Here is a 25,205-nt window from a genome sequence, read left to right on the forward strand (position 1 = left end):
AACGCTTAGAATATTAGAGGTGAAATAATTACTGTCAACTGCTAAATGCTATGAAATGACCAACCGTTTGTACGCGAAACCATTTTAAAGTGGAGTTGTTTTTGATCAGACGTGTACACGGTTTCTGTGTGTTCTTAATTCTGTGGGCTGGAGCGGTGGAGTTAGTAAAAAGGTAGAGGTACGCTATAGATTTGTACCCCCAAAAATTAAATACCTACCTATGTTAATTTGACTTACGCGGTTTAAGTGGGTAGGAACGATATGTAATTGGCAGATAGTAGGTTTACGTTATCAGTTATCTAGATACGTCGATCACGTAGGTACCTACTACTTAAGTAAGTAGTTAAATAAATAACATCATTTAATCGCCTTTGGCGAGTGGACATTTTGTAGTGACTCACCTATCGCTTATCACACTGCATAAAATATTGGTAGTGAATATCTATAAATAGGTAGAGCCACTACGACGCGTCTCGATTGAGTTCTCAATATTGTGATTTATTAACCAATAGCTACTTGGGATTACCGAAAAGTGGGAATAACCCAATGTTTATAACGCAGATAGTACTTTTATACGTATTGCGGTTTATTCTACTCTGATACCGTAGCAATGTTAAATTATCTAAGGTCCGAAATAAATTCACATATTATAGATTATATGTGAATTGTATTCAAAAGTGCTTAGTTACTGTGAATTGGATTATAAAGTGGTACTAGTGTAATCTGGTATTGGAATTTGGAACTCGCGTTGTCAAGTAAATAATATTCTCATATTCATATTCTCGAATAAAAAGGGCATAACAATATTTTGGGAAGATTAAGTTGCAATAAAATGTGTACTTTGGTGCATCAACAAGCAAACTTGGCACGTCAAATAATGATGGACGAAATACAGAGTGGCTAAAAGACATAGGCAGTAGGGGCTATATTCTGTCTACGCTCACAAAGGAAGAGTTGGATGCAATAAATCCGAAAGGTTAACTAACACACTAAGTATTTCATTTAGCTCGGGTATGGTGACAATAATTATAATTAAATAGGTAATAGTGCACCCCGCAGAGGTCCGGAAATGCAGCGCCATCTACCGGGTCCAATTTTATTTTCAAACCATTCAGTAAGCCGTTTTGCGTAGTGGGCAAGGCTGTGGGTTAGACTAGCACAACTGGAAAAATTTTGTGTGTGTAACATGTGTGCTTTTCAGTGTCTGGGAGTTTATCTGTATATTATAAGTATTTATGTAGATTCTTAAAAAATATTCATCAGTCATCTGAGTGCCAATACCACAAGCTACGCTTACTTTGGGCCTAGATGGCGATGTGTGTATTGTCGTAGTAGGGTAGATGGCCGAATAAGGAAGAGATGGCCTATCGAAATAAATCATAGAATTCCGGACTAGATATCATTATTTAATAGTTCATAGTTGAATGTTCAAAGTTTTATTACAAGTAAATATTTTTATTGTAACCTGTTACATTTTTTTAAAGAGCCTCTTTGAAAAACTATGGCCCGGACTAGAACTAAACTACCCCGTACCTTACCCTATTTAAAAAAACAATTGAAACACACATTTCATCAAAATTGGTCTAGAAAAGCACAAACACACGTACAGAAGAATCGTGTATAATTATTTCTTTGGTTTTTAGTATTTTCGTCACCGTTTTAACCTTTTCTGGATCTCCACGAATAATTTAAGACCTAAATTAGCCAAACCAGTCCAGCCGGTCTAGAGTTTTAGTGAGACTAACGAGAAATTTGACGACCTCGCTAGCGCTGTAACCGTATAAGTGGGAGGTTCCGGGTCCGATCCCCGGTAAACGCAGTTTAGAAATTTGTAATTTCTGAATTACCTCTGGTCTGGTCTGGTGGAAGGCTCTTCGCAGACGTGTCGCTAAGCAATTTAGCGTTCGGGTGTTTTCGCGATACCGATGATAAGGGGTAGGCATGGCTTATTACTGCTATACTCCTAGGAACCTAACAGGTTAGCCCGTTACCATCTTAGTTTGCATCGTTACTTAATGAGCCAAAGGCTAACTTGTAGTGGAATAAAAAAATATCCATGTATTTTCATAAAGGTGGAATAAAAAAAACACTTGTACATTGACCCATTCGAATATAAGGATACTATAGTGGTTACAATGCCCTTAGGGCCTATTATTTTAAAGGTATTATATTTGGCTAATTTAAGTTATTAAAATCAACGGTGAAGAAAACCTGCATGCTTGAGAGTTCTACATAATGTTCTGAAAGGTGTGTGGAGTCCACCAATCCGCAATGGGCCAGCGTGGTGGACTACGACCTTAACCCTTTCTCATTGTGGGAGGAGAACCGTGCTCTGTAGCCGGTTATGGGTTGATGTGATGGTGGTGATGATGAAGGGCCTATTTTAATCTTACGGCACGGCATCTACTATAATGGTAGCATCTAATATTCGAATGGGACGATGTATCTTAAGCTTTAAAACACGGTTAATACCCGTTAAGGTTACACTTCTCCAGAGTGCATTCAGGCATGGACTGTCATCTCGCATCTTTACAATAAAGGCCGATGTTTACAGTTCTTTGGTGTTTTTCTCTAGGTTTTAACTATAGCTAAACCAATGTGTGAAATGAGGAAACAAAACCCAAGGTAAGGAAAAACAAAATTCACGGAAACTTTATTTGTTTGCAGAAAGATTGAACACCAAACACGATAAGAAAAAATCTCTTATTATACTTAAGTACAAATTGGTTGCAGTGGCAGAGAACATTACAACAGACTGCTGTCATTAGCCATTCGGTAGACACGACTATTCTACCAGGGCTTTTCCAGTACAATAATATCAGAGGGACTGACCTCCACAGCGTTATCCATACTCCAAGTATGATTTGATGTGGTCTACGTAGGTATTTTCTTACTCTATCTATCTATCTATTTTCTTTTCTATTTTGTAGGGGTCTTCTTTTCTATTCTCGACATAGCATTAATTGCGTTTCAATAAAAAATTTCAAGAACATGCTAGTAGTTTTTTCCTAAATTTCTTAATAAAAAATACACACTACAATAATATATTAACTTCTAGGTACAGCTCGTAAAACGAAGATGCCTTCAAGTATCAACGCCTCTTCACCGTTCAAACAAAAAAAACCTAAGAAAATGCAGACGCTAAAATCATCAATTCCTGGAAGAAAAAACAAATTAATTAAAGATACTGACGGATATCTATCTAAAGGAATTATTAATTTATTAGTCGACTTATCGGTCGAACACGCAAATTCGGCAAAACAATGTTTTTTCTGTCAAAACTATTTGTGGAACTGTTCAATTTTACAACGACAGATATCGAATAATATTACATTTCAAGGCGTACCATACTTACCTGATGTTAAATTAATTAACAACTTTAACGCTGATTTCTTATTGCAATATGCTAATAGTCTGTCAGATACTGCATCGTCCTACGGTGACGAAAAAAATACTAATCAAGAAGATACAATTAAAAATGAGATCGCAAATAATTTCGACTTACAGTTTGATTTTTTAGAAGAAACAGGTTCAACTGAAATAGACGAATTCGTTTATGTCAACGAGGAAGGTAACATTGATAATAATGTAAATATGAATAAATTTGAGAATCGGTCTTTTCATTCAATAATAACTATCTAAACTGCAGCAGCCAGGGTTTAAGAGCATATACCCACCACGCTTATCCAATGCAGTTTGCGTGTTTAATCGGTAATTATTCTATATAAGTGATGATAACCACGATCAACGGCATGGGTGGACCACCGTCAATATCCTAGATCCAGGCTAGTATTTAGATTATTTAACAGAAAATCCAAGAATTTAAAACATTTGAAGAAAAACCTAAGATAAGGTAAAACAAATTTACAAAATCTTTCCTTGTTTGCAGAAATAATTAACGCTAAATACGACTTACAACTTCGAGATAATAATCAAGACTCCAACGATCTCAAAAAGACTTTAGAATATTTCGGATTGCGCAGCCTTGACGATATGTTTGTTGATTCTGATAATAAAGGAGCAGATTACGAGTCTGACAACACTATAATTTACTCACCTTATATTCCCACTAAAGAGGATACTATTATTGTTTTAACTGATGATGGCAGTGACTTGGAAGACAATACAGTGACGTTAGTAATAAATAGTGAAGCAATTAATAAACCAGCAATAAAAAATATTGCCCAGACGTCTATTAATAGTGCTATTAATTTACCGAATAGTTCTATCAAAAATTATATTGAAGTTATCCAAACAAACACTTCAGTTTTTGCTATTGAAGATAGTAAATGCGTCTTTAAAGATCACATAGACAATAATGAAAAAATATTACCAAAATTGCACAATAAAGATGACTACATAGAAACAGATCATGAACCAGTTATCACACCAATCACAATAAATGGTGCAAACGCAATTTCAAATAAGAAGATTAATTTACCAAATAGTCCCATCAAAAATGTAGAAGTTAATAACACAAACATTATTTTCATTGGACATAGTAAAAATGAAGCAAGAGAGAGAAATGATGACATCGAAATAGATTATGAAACAGTCAACTATCCAATAACAAAAACTGATGCATACTCGGCTTCAAATAGCCCTATTAATTTATCATACAGTCCCACTTCAACAGAAGTAGAAGTTATAGAAAGAAACACTGCAATTATTGTTATTGAAGATAGTAAAACTGGCCTAGAGGATAATGCAGATGTATTTAATGAAGGAATATTACAACTAGAGCAAAATCAACCAACAGTTAACAAGCCACCATCAAAATATTTTGCAAGCTCAACTATTTATACGCCTAATTACTTTAAAGATAAATTCGAAGCTGTCGAAACACGCTCTAACAGTTATGTTATTACCGATAGTGATAGCGACTTTGAAGACTATGCAGACAAAGGAGAGAAATTACTGAGAAATCGAAATGATAGTTCTGATAATAAAGTAATCGAAACATATGTTATTACAGATAGTGATAGCGATTTAGAGATATGTCATGAAGAAAAAAATCAATATTCGCGTTATTAAAATAACGATGTCAAAAATGTAATGTTGTCAACAATGTTCTTTACATGTACCTACTAGGAAACTGTGGAAGTTTTTAACTGGAAAACTGTTGTACCTCGGAACAAAACAAATCGTTTATGGCCATTAATACAAGACTCTTTGGATTTTATCTGAAGACGGCGTGTGTGTTTTTTATAACACGACAGGTGTTGATTGCAGACACTCAGTGGTAGGTACTTAAAGTATGATGAGTAATGACATGCCTTGCAAAGCTGAATGGGATTATATATGTACAAAAAGAAATTCGAATGATTAGGACAACATTTTTCTTCCAACCAATTCCTTATGACCTGAAGTTTGTTTGGTTTAACGCGTTTCCTCTCAGTAACCACGTGTTTGTTGTAGGATAGTCCATTTATCGAGGAAGCCTATAAGCTATATAAGATCACGCTAATAACAATTGGAGCGGAGAATAAATGAAAGATGTAGACAACTAAAAAGCGTGCGGAGTCCTCCAATCGGAACTGGGCCAGCATGGTGGACTACGGAAACCCTTCTCATTGCGGAAGGAGACCCGTACCCTGTAGTAGGCCGGTAATGAGTTGATATGATGATTCAAAAAGTTAGCTTTTGACTACTGGTAGCAGGCTTAGGTTTGAATAGTTTTATAAAGTTTAATTATCATGCCTAAACTTTGACCTTTTTTATTATTTGGTCACAATGGTGCTTATAACAGCTTCTAGCAACTAAGTCGGTTTAATGTAAATGTGTTAATACTCATCTTTTATCTTGTTTGCAACTTGTGGTTTGTAACTTTCAACGACTCCCGTCAATAAAACTGGTTGTTTGTTTTACTTTCCTTTATAGACAATTACCTACTTATTACAATAATTAGGTGTTATGGGAAGTACAGAATCACCTTCTACCAACTGTCTTTTTAAGTTCGCTATCCTCGTTTTTCCCACCATCACCGGTAAATTCCCCCTTTTCTCCCCCTGACATTGACACCACAACAAGACCTAAAATCTTCGTTCAGGAATCGGGAATACTCAACAACTGATGTCGCATCGATATAATTTCCTTGATCCTAACTAATTATTAGTTTTGTTTATTACAATTTGTTTGTTTGGATACTTCTATTTATTTATTTTTATTTCTAATGTTAGACCATATTATATTAATATACTATCTGTTGCCCGCGTTCTTCGTCCGCATTAATTCATATTCAAAATTGATTTATTTCAAGTAGGCCTAATATACCTACGCACTTTTAGAACGTCAAGTAAGTCTGTTCGTAGTGACTCTACCAACGGTTCGGAAGGAAGATTATACCGAGGAGCCAGCAAGAAACTCAGCAGTTGGTCTTTTGTAACATAATTTTATAATCATTTTTCTATCTTGTGTGAGCAGCTTGCTTCCAGGCATCCTTGTCATTAAGAAATTCATCAATAGTATAGTAAACTCGATGTATTAAATGTGTTTTAATTTTACGTTATTTAAGCTTATGTAATGATAAATGTAATATTACCATCGGTATCATGTTATAAAAGCATATACTCAGCCCCACAAAGGTTTTCTGCACTAACTAATCACGATTTTTTTACGACACCCGTGTAACAGTGGCGTTCCTAGGGTTTTGAATTTGAGCAAGCCCAGTTACCTAAAGGACAAATTTAACTCGTCATGATCTCTAAGTAACCATTCTTGTTGTGCTCAATGACAAACAATATCAAGAAATCTTTGAAAAACACTACGATTAAGGTCAGCACGCGAATCATGATAAAGAAGTTTCTATGCAATGTTTGCACAAATTAAAAAGTAATCATAGAAATGCCAAGTGTTTCTTTGAGTTCTGCTCTCTTTAATTTTATGATGCCTGGTAATTTATGTTGTAACCAGCCGCGTTTCAACCATTATTTTCAAAAGAAAAAAAATTGCAACATCAACTAACAATTTTTAAATTTAAAAAAATTTACCTGTTGTTCGCCAATTATTTTTTGATTTCGCCACAGACACAATTATAGCTCATATTTAACAATATTTACTATAATTTGTAGAAAAACAAACCAATAAAATGCACTATTCAACTCAAAAAAACAATAAAAAACTCCTAACTAAGTAGTATGGAGGGTAGAGGGTAGACCTCTACCCTCCATACTAAGTAGTTACTAATCAATAATAATGAATCTGTCAAGTGTCAACTAGTTGTAACGCAAATAATAACACGCGTGAAGTTGTTTCAATTCGTTCGCTGGTCATCTTCACTAATCTTCATAAAACTCGCAATCTGGTTTTTGATCTCCATACTAAATTATTAAATAATCTAGAATGTCTCTGCTAAATACATTGAAATTTCTATGAGAGCAGTAAAATAAAAGCCCCATATAAGCAAATGAGTGTGAGCGAGACAAAGCGGGACCTCCGATCGCGTACGAAGACACGCGAAGAGCGCGATAGTGATAGTTCGGTGCGGCGCCGCGCCGTTCGGCTGGTTGGTACCACAGAGTCTACCTGCCAGAGTAACGTAGTGCTTGCAGTAAAGTAGACAAAGAGTATATACTATTGAGCAAAAGTTAAAACAATGTATTTATATCCTCGTTGCTATCAAGTTTTAATTATTTTGTTAATTTAATTTCGGAATAGTCGAGAAAAATTTAAAAGAGATATTTATTGTAATGCAAGCCCGGCTTTTCGTCTTGTATGGTAGTACCGCCACTGCCGTGTAATATAGGCTATCCCAACAAAACAGTTTATTTTGTTGGGATAGCCTATATTACTCAGTCCTTTCAAATAAGTCTATGCCAAAAATCATGTCGATAAGTTGCTTAGAGCGTGAAGGAAGAGAGAAACAAAGACACTTTCGCATTTTTGATATTAGTATGGATAACGTTAAGTAGGTTGTTAGTAACAATAAAAAATACTTTTATACTTATTTCATTATTTATTGATGTTATTTCAAATTAACTATAAATACATTTACACTTTCATATAATATATGGACTAAAAGCTTTCCAACCAAAAGGAAAAATCCCGTGTTCTTCTTGACCATCCATTATTACGTTGTATTTGATCAGATGTCTGCGTCTTAAGGCTGATTTACACCTATTGGATAGTTTAGTGAATCTTTACCCGTGCCTCGGGTAGCACGTATAGCTGCTGGTACGGCGCATTACCTCTTTCAGTTCGTGTCAGAGCTATGCACGAGTTTGCTTGTACATTTGTGCACTATAATATCTCCCGCGTAGTTGGAAATTGATCACCGTGGCCGAATATTTTTTTAGGAGCATTTACACTTATTATTTAGATATGTTCTTTATTAGCCCAAAAGGTATAGCAAAGCTGTCAAGTGATAAGCCACGCCCATACTAGTCCAGAATCTATTTGACCTCTATATAAGTAGTTAGCTACTAAATTTTAACTTGGTACTTGACAATTGGTCCTTAATAGTTCGCAATATGTTAGTAATTTAGTGTAGTAGCGAGTAATTTACATCAAAAATTTAGTCGAGAAGATTAGTAAGTTGTTTATTTACTATTTATTTAACTCTTTATTTGTTTACCACAACATTAACATATACTAAAAACAGAAACATAAAGAAAGAAGTGGAATAAAAGAAAACGTTTGAAAACGCCTCCAACCGCGGCGTGCGTACTGGTTTACGGGCTAAACGCATCCAAACCTATAAATTTAGTCGAATTCATTAGTTGCTGCAAAATGACTTTATTTCATTGTTGGCTGTTAATCTTGCCAAACTGCCAAACTGCCACTCACTTGTAAACTAGACTCGATTATTGTGCGGACTATACTCACACTGTTTTGCTACTAAATTACTTGCTATTGGACAAAACTACGAACATAGTGCGAACTAGGCTTTAGATTTTCTAAAGATTTACTAAACGTCTAAATAGTTGTAAATTGTAGTTATAGCAATATTAATACAGTTCTTTATTCAGAGACATCAAAAAAAAGTGCGATGTTTTTTTCCGTTTGTTCGAAATTGCTAATATAAGCTGCTTTTCAACCAGAGATGTGTATGGGAGCTAAGTGAGCTAGAGAACGCTATACAACCGAACATAACTGGATATGGTCATATAGATTTGAAGCCTAGCTTTAACGTTGCTAACTTCTTAAAAGTCTCTTTTTACTTACCTGTCTTACTTTTTAGTGTAAAGTTTATTTTAAATTATTAAGAAAACAATCCTCACATAAAGAACATCTCTTTTTGTTTTGTTTTTTTTTTAATTATTTGATACACTGGAACATACTTTACATTAAAAAGTAATAAAAAGATTGTTTGCATTATTGTTATGACAAGTTCGAAAAATTTGTGTGGTTAGATATGAAGAGGTTTTATTCTTAACGTTAAGGATTTTTAGTACAGTTACTAGGTACTAGGTACTTTGGAACATAACATATAATTACACTTTAGTCAACAGCTTTAACGTGTGATCCAAGATGCGGTCTAAAAAATATTTCGAGTCTTAAAATTCTTAAGTAAAGTTATTTTGTCGGTTGTCTAATAAACACATATTTGGTTTCCTAAATATTATGTGACTGCTGATATGATAATAAAGAATTAATATTAAAATATGTTCATGACTAAAAAAGTTAATAAGAGATGTAAAAGTGAAGTATTAGGAAAACATCTCATTCTTGTTATTTTTTATTAGAAAGAAATTGTAAACCTAATCATTTGTCATATTCTGTAGATTTTCTACCCATTTTTGTTGTAAGTAATTGCAAATGTCTTTGGCTAAAAAATAGGTAATATTACTGAAAAGTAAAAGTAAGAGAATATTAACAAAACTTTCGAGATATACTTCTAACAGCGCCGCGAACTCAGTTTATGTTAAAATAATGTAGAACAAACACTCTCTCGACCGGCTTCATATCGGATGGAGAGGATGGAGCTCTGTACCTATAAGCGTTTATATTAATGTTTAGGGCTTGATCGCACGAGACGCTCCTGGCACCATTTAACGAACCGCTATGACCTTCTAGTGCAATAAAATTAGTTAAGTTTGTAGTAAAACTGTATACAAAGAGAGAGGGGAATACTAAAATGGAACTTTATATATTGGCTAGAAGCAGGCTTTACTTTGCGGATGATAGATGAAAGTGACATGTCGTTTAATATATATAAAAACGTCGTAGTGTCGACGCTGCGACGTCGCAACGCACTAATGAGGCATAGCTCCATATATTAGCACCGACTTTGTAGGTTTCTTGCCATAAATGCGGAGCGAAGTAGGCCTGCTTTTGTATTTAAGTTTCACTTAAAAAATTGTGAACGATTATATCAGTGTCGTTTCTCTAAAATTTTGCTTCTACTTCTTTGCTTTTACGTCCCTTGTGTATGTCTTCTAGCTCGGCTTGTAGCTCAGAGTAACGCTTCTGAAGTTGTTTTTCACGTTCTGTTTGTCTATTTACATCTTCCGTTAACGACTGAAAAGAAAAATATTCATTCAATTACACAATGTCTATAAGGATGGAACATCCGGCTTGTAATAAAACTTTACAGTATTATAGTTTATACATCAGATTAGGTTATAACTAGTAGACAATGTGTAAATTAGTCAAAATAAAATAATAGGTCTCAAGTAAGTAGGCAAACATCTGCCATCTGAGAACCATCTTGCAAGAACCGTTAGAGATAAGCTATCCCGCGAATGTATAGAGGAATTGTTTCTATTTAACAGTTCAAAAAAAGTCCGGGCCAGCATAATATGGATATCTTTTATCTGGAAGTTATTACAGCCACAATAGTGAACCATAAATAAAATTAAACTGAATACAGTCAAACCTGGCTAAGTGAGAACTGGATAAGTGAGAAAACTCTATAAATGAGAGTAATAGCCAGGACCCGTCATTTTAAGCTCCCAAAACCTCTATTAGCGAGAAACAGAAACATTTGTAAGAGAGAGTCGTTTTTCCTTCATGGACCTCCGTTAGTGAGACTGCTACTTATTTATACATATATATAAGCGACAGTCGAGCAAGCAATATTCGACAAAATTTATGAGTTAGAGAAAAACATTCAAAATACAAGTTCTAAATAAAGTAAAATTACATAGTGCATGAATATATGTCTTGTTATTGCTGCGTACCTCTATAAGAGAGAAACGCTACCCATGTACCTGCATTAGCGAGAAACTCGGGTTAGTGAAAAACCTCTATAAGCGAGAATGAGATTGTGCTCCCTTGAACTCTCGCTTATCCAGGTTTGACTGTACTATATATTTTATCAAAATGAATACTTTTATCGCTTCTGGTATTTTAATTAGATAAACTATGTCGCTTAGAAGAATATACAATAACTTTCAATGAAAGCTATCATATACTTAGAAACCTTGGAAAAATAATATACAAAAATTTAAATTGTTCAAACCTCTATCCTCCGTGGAATGGCGGCTTTCTCTTGTTCAGCTAAAAACTTGAAAGTTGACAATTCTAAATTTGATTGCTCGATCTGATCTTGCAACTCTTGAAACTGCTTTATTAGCGATGCAGTCCTACTTTGATAACCACCTAGAATAAACAAAACACATAAACACTAGAATAGGTTTCATGACTTTTAACACTAGTTTAAGACAGGTGTTGAATCAAACCAAATTTAGAGACATATACTGCCACCACTCAAACACCCTGTCATAGTTAGTTTTAGACCTGCAACCCACTTCACCTTCTAGGGTTCATTTCGGTTTCCTTTTCGTTTATTTTTGTACTATTTGATTGGATAATAAAAGATAATGTACGAAATATACCAATGTACGAAATTTTTGGAAACACAATTTCACAAACATTTCATTTCGTCGTTCAATCCAAGGAAACTCAGTAAGTAAATAAACTAAGTATTGCAAAATCATATGTTTCTAATTTTTTTTTAAAATACTCGACACGAAATACTATCGCGACTGATCGTGGATCTGAATTCGTTTCATCAGTTATGCAACAGGTATGTAAACTTTTAGGTATAAATAAATTAACATCAATATCGTATCATCATTGGTGCAGTTGAAAATACACATACAAATTTAGGAGCTTCGAATACAAGTTAATTAATGGCCCAAAAAAAGCTGTGACAGTGGTTTGTGCAACAGTGCTAACAAGTTCATACGGAAACAAAATACACACCATTCGAATTACTATTTAGAACTCCTAAATAAATAGATTATATAATACATTTGAGATGTAGACGGAAAAGGAAATCGTCAATAACGGTATACATTCCAGTATTACTTCTTACCTGTGAGAACTCTTAACTTCTTTTCCATTTTGGAGCACTTTTTAGCTTCTTTGGCCATGTGGTTACGATTTTGTTCTAACCGCTTCTCCGCGGACTCCAATCTGTCCTTTTTGCTGGCCAGATTAGCGCGCGTATATCTGTTTTGACCCGGCAGGAAAAGAACCTAAAAATTTCGTATTCACTACTAGTTTAAATCCTTACAAATAAACGTGGCATAACGACGGAATATTTATAGTGTTTTGTAACACTTTAACAGACGGTATCCTTCAAATGTCAAATCGTGAAGAAACACTGCGTAACTATTTCGAGTTTATGCCACGTTTATGTATTAGGCCCTAAGTACACGTTAATAACTATTGGTTAGCATGTTTAAATACAGATAACGAGGTCGGAGGTTAGTTTCGCTGTTCGAGCTAACACTTGTGTTTTTCAGCGAACTCATTGGCGCAATGTACACGCCTGGCGCAACGGTCCCGACGGGGGGCGAATTTCTCAGGACTGGGAGGCTATACTACTTATGGGAGGCTAAATTGCTGCTCGTGGCAGCAAGTTTACAAAAAGCAGGAGACAAAAATGATATCCCCTGACAAGGGATAAAATTAATGTGCCCCCTCCCAAATCACAGCAACAGGGAATATGAGAAGTTGACCCCCCTTTATTAGAACACGTATAATATTAGTTTTGAGAGAAGATAAAATTGTATCCTTTCAATTGAAAAATACATCCATGTGCTACATGTGTGTGTGTGACTGACCTGTGCGAGACACTCCTCCCACACCTGCGTGTACGCATCGATGCCGAGGTCGCCGTGCCCCATGCCGGCTCGCACCACTTCCATCTCTTTTTGCAATTCCTGCTTCGCCTCGGCCAGCTCCTCCGACGTGAACTGGTCGTACGGATGCTGTTCCAGATAAGCCAGGTGCGACGCTTGCAGTTGTACGGCTCGCTTTTTTTCCACACCTAGTTATTGAGGAAAAAAAACCTCATAAAACCTAACGTCATGAGATAACAAAAACTGGCATAGCAATGCGTGGAGATGAACAGCGGGGTTTAGCAAAGTGTAGCGTGGTGTATGGCGTAGCGTTGCGTTGCATAACGTAAGGAAGTGTAAAGTGGCATGGTGTGGCCTTGCATTACGTGTAGCGTTCCGTGGCGTCGTTGCGTGACGACGTGTGGCGTTGCATGGCCAGTGCTGTGTGGTGTATGGTGTGGTGTATAAATCGTGACGCAGCGAGACGTAACGTTGTTTTGAGTGAAGATGTGTAGTGTAATATTATTTAGCGTGGCGTGGCGTGTAACATGGTTTAGCGCGTAGTGTGACGTGCCGTGTAGCGAGGCTTGGTAGTGTGGCGCGGTGTGTAGTATGTTGCGGAGAGTGGCGTGTTGGGTTTGTGGCGTGGCGTATAGTATGGCGAGAATGTATTGTGGCGTGGCGTGGTATATTGTATTGTTGTGTGGCGTGGCGTGTAGTGTAGCATTCCGTGTAGTGTTGTGAGGCGTGTATTGTAGCGTGGCATGGTATAGTGTAGTGTGGTGAGGCGTGTGGCGTGGCGTGTAGTGTTAGCTTGCCGTCTAGTGTAGCGAAGCGTATATTGTGGCATGGCGGGGTATAGTGTAGTGTGGTGTGGCGTGGTAAGTGTGGCGAACCATGGTAAGAAAGGTGTGGCGTGCGTAATGTAGCGTGGCGTGGTAAAAGTGTCGTTGCGTGGTAAGTGTGGCGTGGCGTGCTAAGTGTGGCGTGGCGTGGCGCGGCGCACCTGGCGGCGGGTCGTGCAGCGCGTCGTAGTGCAGCATGGTGAGCATCTCGGCCTTGAGCAACTCCTCTGCGCGTTGTAGCGGCGTGAGCGGGCCGCCCGCGCGCACCACGCTCGCGTTCACGTCCGCCGGCCGCGCCGCGCCGCGCTGCACTGCCGCCGAGCGAAGCGCGCGGGCCGCCATCCCTGCGGGATATGGACCACCATCACTACCACCCTAGACAGCGCAGCGCATTTGATGCACTCTACTATAAATACGTGACAGATAAGAATTCCTACAAAAGATATGAAAAAAAAAAACGCCAAGCAGCAATGCTGTATTCCGGTCTGAAGGGAGTAATTACAGGTACATTTGGCATTTACATTGCTAGCCCTGCAGTATATTGCTCTGTGAATAGGCAATTGTTTTTCTTAGCAGGTGGGTCGATCTGCTTTGTCCGTCAATTATTACGATAAAAATAAAAGACATCGAAAATAAAAGCGTGTATTTATGTACACGCGTTAGAAGTTATACTTCTTTGGCGTTACTATAGCGGTCTCCACATTACCGAACTAGATGCGAAGCGAAGTGTTCACAAAAATTGACAATATAAACTTCCAAAGATAATAAATAAATAATAATAAATAATAACGGTACGGTCGAGCGTATCACCATAGCGCGGGAGTACAGTGGTGACCCCGACGTCCGGAAATAAAAATCCTTACAAAATTTTTATTTTACGCCTCATTTTACGTTTGTAGATAAAACGACACTAACAATGTAACAAAAGGTATTTAATACTTTAAGAGTTTTATTATAACGCATTATCTAGTTATCTCATTATCAAACAACGAAGTTTCACTGAAAATTAAAATTTGAGACTTTTGTACAATTGAATCGATTAAATCATCGGAATGAGCCCGCAGACATTGACAATTGAAAGTGTATACTGTCAAACCTTTTCATGACAAACTAAAATGCCGACTATAGCTCACTTCAGCGTGTCGGTTTTTTGTGACGGTGTGCGCGCGCATCGTAAAAGGTGAGCTGGCGGACGATATATTCCCCTCTCACTCGGTTTCGTAACTACCTTTATCCTGCGCGCGCGTTTCGTTACATCGTATAATTTTACTCCCATGATTTTTTTCTAACACCGATTAAGAAGTATAACTTCAATAAGAAGATAATATGAGTCAAAAGCTAACCTGTTGTGAAATAAAAAATAAAAAAACACTTAGTATGTGATAAGGGAAAGAATTAGAGAAGATATTCATACGTTTCTCCTCCTGTTCTCTATACAAGCGTGCATCAGCATCGGCTTGGTCTTCCACAAGGCCGGTAGCGGAGGCCTCCCCGCTGTCTTCTTCATGATCCGGAACCACGATCTCATAATCGTTCCGCGGCGCCGGCAACGACTGTAGCGCGTTACGCACTGACGCTTTCAACTGTGAACAAACAATAGCTTAAATAGTTTAAAACAAGAAATAAATGCGTTTTATCTTTTTATTATTATTTTGTTATTTAATTTATCTTTTTATATTTTAATACTATTATACCTTTCAACAAAGATTTATTACTTTTTTTTTATTATTATTTATTTAAATAAATAAATTTCAACGACAATACACACAGCGCCATCTAGTCTCAAAGTAAGCGTAGCTTGTGTTATGGATTTAGTATCCAGTATAATGACTGATGAATATTGTTTTAAGTATTATATACATAAATACTTATAATATACACATAAATACCCAGACTCAGAAAGCAGGGTGGCTGCCTACTGCGCCAATCGGCCGTCAAATTTATAAGCTTTTCCAGGGAAACAAACAGTCAGTAGGTAGAAAAGTTACGGTAAGTTTTTATGTGTAAAAACACATGTTGGTAAGTCGAATGTTATTTTATTTATCACATAAACCAATAAACAATAATATTAACCACTGCAAAAATTAAATAATAAGATAAAAAAAATCTTTAAAGAGTTTATCACAGTTTTGACTAAAAAAGAAGTTTATATTTCAAATGATATGCGTATTAAAACGTGTCCAATTGTGCCTCTGAATCTAGGCGGCACGAGACCGTGGTATTTCCAACGAGGGTGGAAATCCCTAAAAAATACCTATGTCCGGCAAAGGATGACCATCGGTTGACATAATAATGACGACGATGATAAAAAAAGTTTGTAAATGAATTGATCTAACTTCATAGCTAAATATTAATTTGACTGTGAGATGGTGATAGCAAAAAAAAAACTAAGTCAGTTTTTTGTAGGCTCTTCTCAGACCAGGGCGCTTTAGTTTTAAGGTTACGAATGTCTTTATAACTATCACCTAACAATAATGCTTCATACGTTAATGAACGCCCCACGAATTAACATATTTGATTTGAATTTGAGGATGATGACTACTAATATACTTTCTTTTATTCGACTTCAAGCGAGCCCTCGACGTCAATCTTACCTAGAGGGATAACCTTTTAAGTGTATATTGCTTATTCCGTCCCTAAATTAAGTATTAATTTCGCTACCTGTTTTTGTACATGGTTCAATTGCTGTGGAGTGTCACCCGTGCTCATTCGGTCTTCTGGATTAATACTCAGCTTGTCACGCAGTCCTGGAGTCTGAATGTAACAAAAAATATATTTTTAATATAGTTGCTCAAAAAGTGATAGTTTATGTGTATATCGTGCGGAAAGATGGATTTTTTGACACTAGTGCTTTTTACTTTTCGTTTTTTGTGTTATTGTCGTTCCAACCCAGCTAACCAAACCATTTTATTGACTTTTTCGTAATATGATACTTTGTTAGCGTAGAAACTAAAATATATTAAAAAGATTGAAATAACATTATTAGGAATTAAAGGGTTAACTAATATTAAAAAACAATAAATATAATTTAGATCCAATTTATAACTCAACATTATGAGAAAAATTAGATCTTATCTTTTAAAAGATAAACCTAAAAAAAAAACAAAACGGTAACATTGTCCTTAAACGAATTCAAATACAAAAGGCGTACAAGTTAAAAAAAAAAGTAAACAATAATAGCCAGAGGTTGTTATATAAATGTTCGTTCCACTAAAAGGGGAAGTCGGATCGAACATAATCGATGAAGTTATAACTTATATACCAACGTACTGTCTCGGCTATAAATTTAATTTAAAATAGACCTAATGCTACAGGTTTTACAGTCACAGATTCTTTACAACTATATTTTATTTAACAAACGAAGTGTGAGAAGACTAAAAAGCCAAATTACCAAAAGTCCTGTGTGTCCCGCGCCCTGTCCGGGAGTTGCGAAGCTTCCCGGCGTCGACGCTTCACTGCGTGATGATCTATGAACGGACAAATCTATACTATATTACAAATGCAAAAGTGTGTCTACTACTCAACTACTGCGCTGAGTTGTAGGGCTAGCATACCACGAGATAGACGAGATAATGGGTAGACATAACTCTCTCTCATGGCGCGAATGCTAGCAATACTTGTCGTTTGGCACAGCGATAGCTTGCATATTAGAGGGGTTGTTAGTTATTTCGCAACGCCTCTCTGATACGAGGAAACCAAATCATGAGAAGAGCTCCCAAGCCAGTCCTCATGTTGGTTTGGAAGGGTGTCGGCATTACGATCTCACAACCAATTCGAATAAAGACGTGCATGAATAAATTTAATTTAAATAAATAAATATATTACGACAATGTACACATACATCGCCATCTAGCCCCAAAGTAAGCGTAGCTTGGGTTATGGGTACTAAGATAGCTGTTAAATATTTTTATGAATAATATACATAAATACTTATAGTATACAGATAAACACCCAGACACTGAAAAACATTCGTGTTCATCACACAAACATTTTCCAGTTGTGGGAAACGAACCCACTCAGCCGTTGCTTTTCTTGATAATTCCTTCGTGTTTTAGTGTACATCACCTTAATGACATAATTATAACACGTTAATTTATTATGGTATTATTTACATTTATTCTCCAACACTTGGAGAGTTGATAAAGCTGTGGGAGAAGACAAAATTGTATACTATTCTCTGGGAGAAACATGTATTTTGGCCTGTGCTATTGTGGACCTGTAATGGCATGAAGTTTTCTTGATAGCGTTACCTAAACGGTGTGGCGAGTACTGTGTTAGGCGTGGCCACAGCTTGTGATTGGGGCAGTGAACCCGAGAAGTCAGATTCGTGCAGCGGGGTGTTGAGACCGCCCTTCAGCGGTGTATCCACGTGGGTCAGAGCCATCACATTCTGCGCTTCCATAAGGATTCTGAAAGAGAAATACTACGTTGAGAAACATACGGCAGAGATCGGCGATTTCATTTTTAAAATGTTCCCATTTAGTGTTAGAGGCAATATCGAATATGTGCGTACATAAATTTAATAAAACGCATGTGATAAATTGTTTTTTACCAGCCTTCCTCCGGCAATCGTGATCTGAGTGGATTGGCAATTAAAATTGATATAGTATAAAAATTTGATCGAAATTGCAATATTTTCTCTTATCTAAAGCCACAAACGACGTCGCTGTAAGACTCATAAGAGACGGCGTAGGTGGTATGAAAACCGTGGCTTAGATGGCAAAGTATTGAGATAACTACCTGAAAAAGTCTGTATGTAGTGACTCTACCACCGGTTCGTAAAGCAGATTCCACAGTAAAGAAACTCAGCAGATACTCTTTAATTTTTTTTTTTAATATTTAGTCTATATGGACCTCGTAAGAAGAAAACCATAATAAGTAATGAATTTGAACCAAAATCAAAAAAATAAAACTACCCTAACAATGAGTTGGCTGAGCTTGGTGATCTACATACACTTTTCCAAAGTGTGGGACAAACCGTGACACTGCAAAGACTGTCAAAAATTATTTTTCCTGTTTATTTTAGGTACAGTCGTTGCATAGCGTGCCTTGGAGGGGCATAGCGTGCCCTATATCATAATTAATTCGGGGGCCCAAAGTCAAAAATATCTTTATTAAAGTAATTTTCAACATTTTACTTTGCACCGACTAAAAATGTTGTAGAAAATATTTATTTCTTGCTTTTAGTTGTCCTGTACGTTTTTTTTTAAATTGTTTTATATGTTTTTTTCCCGGCAGTCACGAGGTTAAGTGAACAATGTCACTTACTAATTTTTGTAACATTTTACAAATTTTCACTTGACCACGTTAGGCCGTAGTGCGGGGGCCCCGCATCATTGATACGGCTGATACGGCGGCAGCTACGCCCGGAGTACGGAAGTAGCGCTTCGCGGTGCACCTCTGTACTTTCTGCGGCGCCAAAGGTTGGAGACCCCTGTTATAGTACACCCTCACCTGTCCTGCTGGTCTACGGGCGTGCGCAGTGCAGTGGCGGGCGCGGGCGTGAGCGCGTAGTGCGCGAGCAAGGCGTCCGTGGCCGCGCCCGCCTCGCCTGCACTTTCGCGCGCCGCCTCTGACGCGCGGCCTAGCTTCACCACTTGTTGGAGCTCCTACAAACGAAATTTATTTTTTGACTAGCTGTAGCCCGCGTACTTCGTCTGCATTCATTACGGTTTTTCACAAATCCCGTTGAAACCGTTTGTTTAACTGGGATAATAAAGTAGCCTATGTTACTTTCTCCGTTATTTCTTCTACTCATTTCAAATAATTAAATTTAAGCTTAACCAAACTTGGACTTTGATGTTTAATTTATTAATTTAATTTAAATTTATTTGAACCAGCTGTTGCCCGCGGCTTTGTTCGCGGTTTTATGGTCCTTCATGAATCCTAAGGGAACCGTACCATTTTCCCGGGCTAAATCGCAGCCAAAATTGTTAATCCAAGGTATAATCTATCTCCATTTCAAAATTCACTCGAATTAGTTCAGTAGTTTTTGCGTGAAAGAGTAACAAACATCCATACATCCATCCATACAAACGTTCGCATTTATAATATAAGTAGGATTTATTTTAATTTATTTTTTAAAATACAACATCGCCATCTAGCCCCAAAGAAAGAGTAGTTTGCGTTATAGGTACTAAGATGACTGATGTATATTTTTAGGAATAATATACATAAATACTTCTAATATACATATAAACACCCAGGCAACATTCATGTCCACTACACAAATATTTTTTCCAGATGTTGGAATCTAACCCACAGCCTCGGACTCAGATAGCAGGTTCGCTGCCCACTGCGCCAATCGGCCGTCAAATAAAAACATTATAACCTATTAATTAGTATGTAAAATATTTTTAGATTTTATGAGGCAGTTTTATTAATAAATATAACATTTTATCAATTCATTGACGCAAATAAATGTAATTAATACATATTGAATTCCGAAATTGTGAAATTATTTGTAAGCGTTGTGAAAACCTGTAATAAGCCGAACAATCACTATAGCGTACAAACATGGATAACAAAAAAAAGGGTCAGATCTCAGAACTCTTTAAAAAAAAGCAAGTCGATGGTTGCTTAGTAAGGGCGTGAAGAAAGGACAAAGAAACAAACATACTTTCGCATTGCTAACATTAGTAAGGATGTAAAAAATATATTGGCCTTGCCGGTAAAATCGACCGGTATGCCGTCACTGCAAACGTCATGACGTTTTCTTATGACAATATACCATCGCTATCGAGTATCTCATGTAAGTGCGCGCGTTTTTCTATAAAAATATATATTATTTAATTATTAGTATAATTAGGGCCTGTTTCACGATCTTTCGTTAAAAAAATTAAAACCGTTTGAAAAATTTTACTTTCTGATAGTTTTTGTATTGGTAATCTGTCAAAACGCCAAATGTATCTGATGGTGACCTACTAACGGAGTTTTCAAGTTATTACAAAAACTTACCTGATCTGAAACCTGTGGCTCAGGTAGCACAAGCTTACTTCGCTTTTTAGCTGGCTCATCGCCTTGCAGCATCGCTTGGGGTACATCATTTTCCTTACGTTGCTTTAACTTCTGCTTATCCTTTCGACGTTCCCTCTGCAATGAAAATACTTTTAATATATACAAATTTCATACAAAGTTAATATAATTAACTGTCTGTTTGTAGTAACACAGATGGAAGGCTGACTATACCGAGATGAAGCCGGCAAGTAACTTACCGGTAGTTTTTTTCCAATATAAACAAATTACAATTTAACAATAAATTTTGTATCTCATGAGCGATGAAAGGGGAGCCCAGGTATTTGTACATTGCGTCTCGCGATCAAACATACGAATAGAGGCATGTACGCATTCGATGATATTGTGGAATTACAAAGATTAAATAAATAATTGTCCAGCAATCCGAACTAATACCCAAAAGCCTGGCGCAACTCACCCTACAAACCTTTTGCAACTACCATACACTCATTCGCTGGACACAACTCCCAGGAATGAAGCACTCTCGAGTGCTAATAAAACCATTCAACAGAAGGGCCGCGTCTGAGGCATTAGCACTCAACAGAAAAACCTATGCATCCTAGTGCGAGCGCTTACGGGGCACTGTGGGCTTAACAGGCACATGTTCAACTTCAAGCTGCAGGACACATATCTATATAGACTCTGTAACGGTAGTTCCTGCCCCGCGCTGATGCATAACGCAGCACTCTTTTGGGGAAGTATATAATACAACCAGAGGATGCTAAACTTCTTCCAGCAAGGAAAGTGCTGCTATTCCTCGCGGCGACCAATGCTTGCTGGGAGATCTAGACAGCGGCGTCACAATAGATCGTAGCCGGTCGACGTGACACCAGGGACCAGGCGAACTTGAGCCGCAAGTAGAAGAAGAAGAAGAATCCGCACTGGGCCAACGTGGGGGACCTAAACCCTTTTCATTGTGAGAGGAAACCCGAGCCCTATAGTGGGCCGATAATGGGTTGATATGATGATGATGATGAAATAAATAATTAAGAAAACTGTAATTTGTATTTCCGCGAGGTTACATTGACTTTTTTTTTATCAAGATAACTTTACTGAATTGATGTAAAGTCTAAAACCATTGACTCAGACAAATGTTAAAATGAATACTTTGAGTTCTTTCAACCTTATGTAGCAGCACTCCGCATTTTAAGAGTTTCCTAAATGAGGGCGAGCACATGTGATAAACCATGTGATAAACAGAATATATATCTTTATTTATAATGTAGGTACCTCTTCTTTTTCGGAATGCAATTCGCCGTCGAGATGTTGCTGTCGTAGCCTGGAGAAGTCCGGCGCCATAGGGTCCACTACTTCAGTGGAAGTGTCATAGAATCCTGACGCCGGTTTCTTCTCAAACGGTATTTCCGAGTTGTAATCAACGCCACGCTTCTTTTTGCGCCTTAACAAATTATTATTTACTAGTTTAGTTAAAGTTAAAGTCAAAGTCAAAAATATCTTTATTTAAGTGGCACTTTTGATGCGTACATTACATGGGAATTACACGGCAGTGAGATGATGGCGATAACCATATTCGTAAACTTAAAACTAAAGCTACGAGAGTTCCAAACGCGCCCTGGCCTAAGAAGAATCTCACAACATAGTTGGCCAGGTCTTTTTTTTATTTGTTACCATAATCTCACATTGTCATTTAAAATTATTAGAAGTGCAACCTGGTTATAGCAAAAACTAACGCCCAAGCTTTTTTATCGATTACATAGTCCTTTAGGCTAACGTTTAACACAAAATTTTAAGAGACATCTCCAAGACAAATTATGAATTTTATGTAACCTAGTATATTGCACTATAAGTTTATTCTTACTTCTAATCGTAAATTATTGCAATCACATTTCTTTCTTTGCAGTTAATTGCACAGTAAATATAAGTTTCATTTTATCATAGTAAATACTAATAAATTGGTTTATTTCCTGGCTCAGTCAAAGCTCTCAAACATAGGCCTTTATTAATAATATAACATCTTATAACATTGACTGAAGAATAAGTTCTCAAGTTCGATTTTGAACAAAGATTGATGGAACCTTATCTTCCACTTTATGTATGTGTATAAAATGTAACAAATTGTTCTGTTTAACTTATGTAGAATCTCAAATTACAATTTTTATAAAGTTAGTAAAGTAAGCATGTGAAACATAATTGAAGATAGGGTATGGCAAAATGATTAAATGGCTTACCTCATTGGAACAGAAATACCAGCAGCACTCAGTTCCCTACGTTTCTGCAGAGCAGCTAGCCTGCGAGCTTCTTCCAGTTGCTTTTCACGTGCCTTCCTTTTAGCTTTCTTCCCTTGGGTATTCGCTAAACGTGCTCGAGCTTCAGATAGCATTTCCAACTCTGTCAATTATTATCAAAATATTTATTGATATTTTGGCTAGATGCTTATTTATAAACGGGTATTTTTATTCAGACCTGTGACAGCGTAGTGGGCGAATAATAGGTTAAAATGGTGGATAGTAAATAATTAAATAAGTACAAAAACTTCAGTAATGTATATTAAATACACTTCATGACAATTATCTAAGAACTATCCTACCATCTTCGTCCATGTCTTTGGGGTCAGGTCTTGCAGGTTTGGTCTCAGGATTGGGATCAATTTCTCCAGGTTTCAACTTTCGTGGATCATCTCCCATATCCTCTCCCTCTTCTTTTTTTTGAGCTTGATCCCTGCAATTATAAAAAGGTTATGAACACTATATAATCTCTTAACTAATTCAAAATTAACATAAAGAAGCATGTGTTTAAAGATTAAAAATCGTTGATTGGTATTACTTATTCTTGAAAATAAACAATAGTCAAATATATCTAGATTCTTCAATTATATTAAAATCTATCCTCTGTACAACCATTTGAGGTTCAATTTATTTAATACAAGTGCTGCTAAGTCATAATTAATTGTGAATTTGATGAGTGGTACTTTTTCAAATCTGGTAAAACCATAAATTTGTCACTCATTTAACACTAATACTTTAAGATGGCATAGGTTTTAATACTGTGAAGATGTTGATCTAAAATGACCCTTCCTATCCTATGAGCTATAATTTTGAACTACTTAATAAATGATTTTTGCTAAGAGAAAACTATGGAATGAAAAATACATATAAATAGGTCCACATTTTAGACAAGTTTTTATTTTATTGAAGTGAAGTTTTTATTTTATTGGAGATTATAATATGAGATAGGTTGCATCTCATATTATAATTATCCAATAACAATACTTCCTCTAAGGTGTGTTCAGCTTCAGCTTTCAGCTTTAACTTTATGCTCATAAATGCTAACACAAAGTTATACATGAATAATTTATAAATCCTGTGTTCAATATACAAGTCGTAACTTCAACTTGAGGCATTTTAAAAGTGTACATGAGCATTAATTCCTCTATTTTGGTAATAACTGTAAGAAGAAAGCAAGAATGAAGAATTCCTGAAAGAATTCCAAACACGTTCAGGAAAAGGAAATGCCTGACCACATACTGAGTGCCTTGCAGTGACTATAGCTGAGTATTCTTTAATTTGAACCAGACCGGAGCCATAAAAAAAGATTCCTGACCACAAACTGAGTGCCTTGCAGAAACTATAGCTGAGTATTCTTAAATTTGAAACAGATGGGAGCCATACCAGCTGCCATACAAGTATTGAATGGTTCCAGTCAACTAAGTACAGAGAAAGGTTCATGAAGAAGTATATTGATTAATTTATACTTACAGTAAATATTCGTATCGCTCCAAACATTGTGCGGCGGTACGGCCGATGATGGGGGCAATGGTCCTCCATTGAGTGGGCATCAGCTTGGCGAGGTGCAGTAACTTCTCGTCCTCTTCGCGCGACCATTCCGTCTTCTTGATGCTGGGGTCCAACCATTCGTACCATCGCGCTTTACACTGTTTAGCCGACTTACGGTGCAGCAAAGACGCAATACGGGACCATTGGTTTTTCCCATATTTCATCACCGCCGCTTTAAGTATTTCATCCTAGAATTATGTGATAATATACTAACTTAGTAATATTGTAATAAGATTATAAATATATCACAAAATCTAAACAAACCTCCGTGTTCCGCCAAACGCCACCTTTTATCATTATTCGCGGCATTGTTACCGAGTTGTTATTACACTACTGAGTTAAAGGACAATCAATTATTACAATATTTTTATATTTTAACTTAATACAAGGATAAGATTTTATAAAACTTTTTAAACAATATTACTCTACACTCCACAATCAAATCCACTCGTAAAATTGACATGTGACATTTGAATTGACAAATGCAACCACGGAACAGATTATAGAAAACTCAATTAATTTTTTTGCCGCCGCTAGCTACT

At 36.6% G+C, this 25,205-nt stretch overlaps 2 protein-coding genes across 7 annotated transcripts; one reads left to right on the plus strand and one right to left on the minus strand.

Annotated features, from left to right (window-relative positions):
• The first annotated feature begins 120 nt into the window (after positions 1 to 120).
• On the plus strand, positions 121 to 6,092 carry LOC120626592. Of its 6 annotated transcripts, XR_005658863.1 has the most exons (5): positions 134 to 178; positions 2,668 to 2,878; positions 3,059 to 3,571; positions 3,890 to 5,242; positions 5,419 to 6,092. XR_005658863.1 is itself a non-coding variant. In XM_039894148.1 (4 exons), exons 3-4 carry the CDS (start codon positions 3,079 to 3,081, stop codon positions 5,032 to 5,034), a joined length of 1,638 nt encoding a protein of 545 aa, XP_039750082.1. In that variant the 5' UTR covers positions 121 to 172; positions 2,668 to 2,878; positions 3,059 to 3,078; the 3' UTR covers positions 5,035 to 6,092. The 6 variants fall into 6 exon arrangements, 5 of the variants coding, with proteins under 5 accessions (XP_039750082.1, XP_039750083.1, XP_039750081.1 ...); XM_039894148.1 differs by having other exon boundaries at positions 121 to 172; positions 3,890 to 6,092; XM_039894149.1 differs by having other exon boundaries at positions 124 to 178; positions 2,734 to 2,878; positions 3,890 to 6,092.
• Positions 6,093 to 10,090: 3,998 nt separating this feature from the next.
• Positions 10,091 to 25,118, minus strand: LOC120626536 (cell division cycle 5-like protein). The gene is made up of 16 exons (XM_039894080.1): positions 24,928 to 25,118; positions 24,586 to 24,851; positions 23,418 to 23,548; positions 23,059 to 23,218; positions 22,100 to 22,268; positions 20,813 to 20,947; positions 19,310 to 19,464; positions 18,106 to 18,264; positions 17,247 to 17,322; positions 16,517 to 16,609; positions 15,270 to 15,438; positions 14,017 to 14,199; positions 13,014 to 13,219; positions 12,260 to 12,422; positions 11,402 to 11,541; positions 10,091 to 10,458 (listed from the first exon to the last, which is right to left on the minus strand). The coding sequence occupies exons 1-16, from the start codon at positions 24,970 to 24,972 to the stop codon at positions 10,327 to 10,329; spliced, it is 2,382 nt and encodes a 793-aa protein (XP_039750014.1). The 5' UTR covers positions 24,973 to 25,118; the 3' UTR covers positions 10,091 to 10,326.
• Between the last annotated feature and the right edge of the window lie 87 nt (positions 25,119 to 25,205).

Source organism: Pararge aegeria, chromosome 9, assembly GCF_905163445.1.
Source record: "Pararge aegeria chromosome 9, ilParAegt1.1, whole genome shotgun sequence".
NCBI classification, from domain to species: Eukaryota; Metazoa; Arthropoda; class Insecta; order Lepidoptera; family Nymphalidae; genus Pararge; species Pararge aegeria.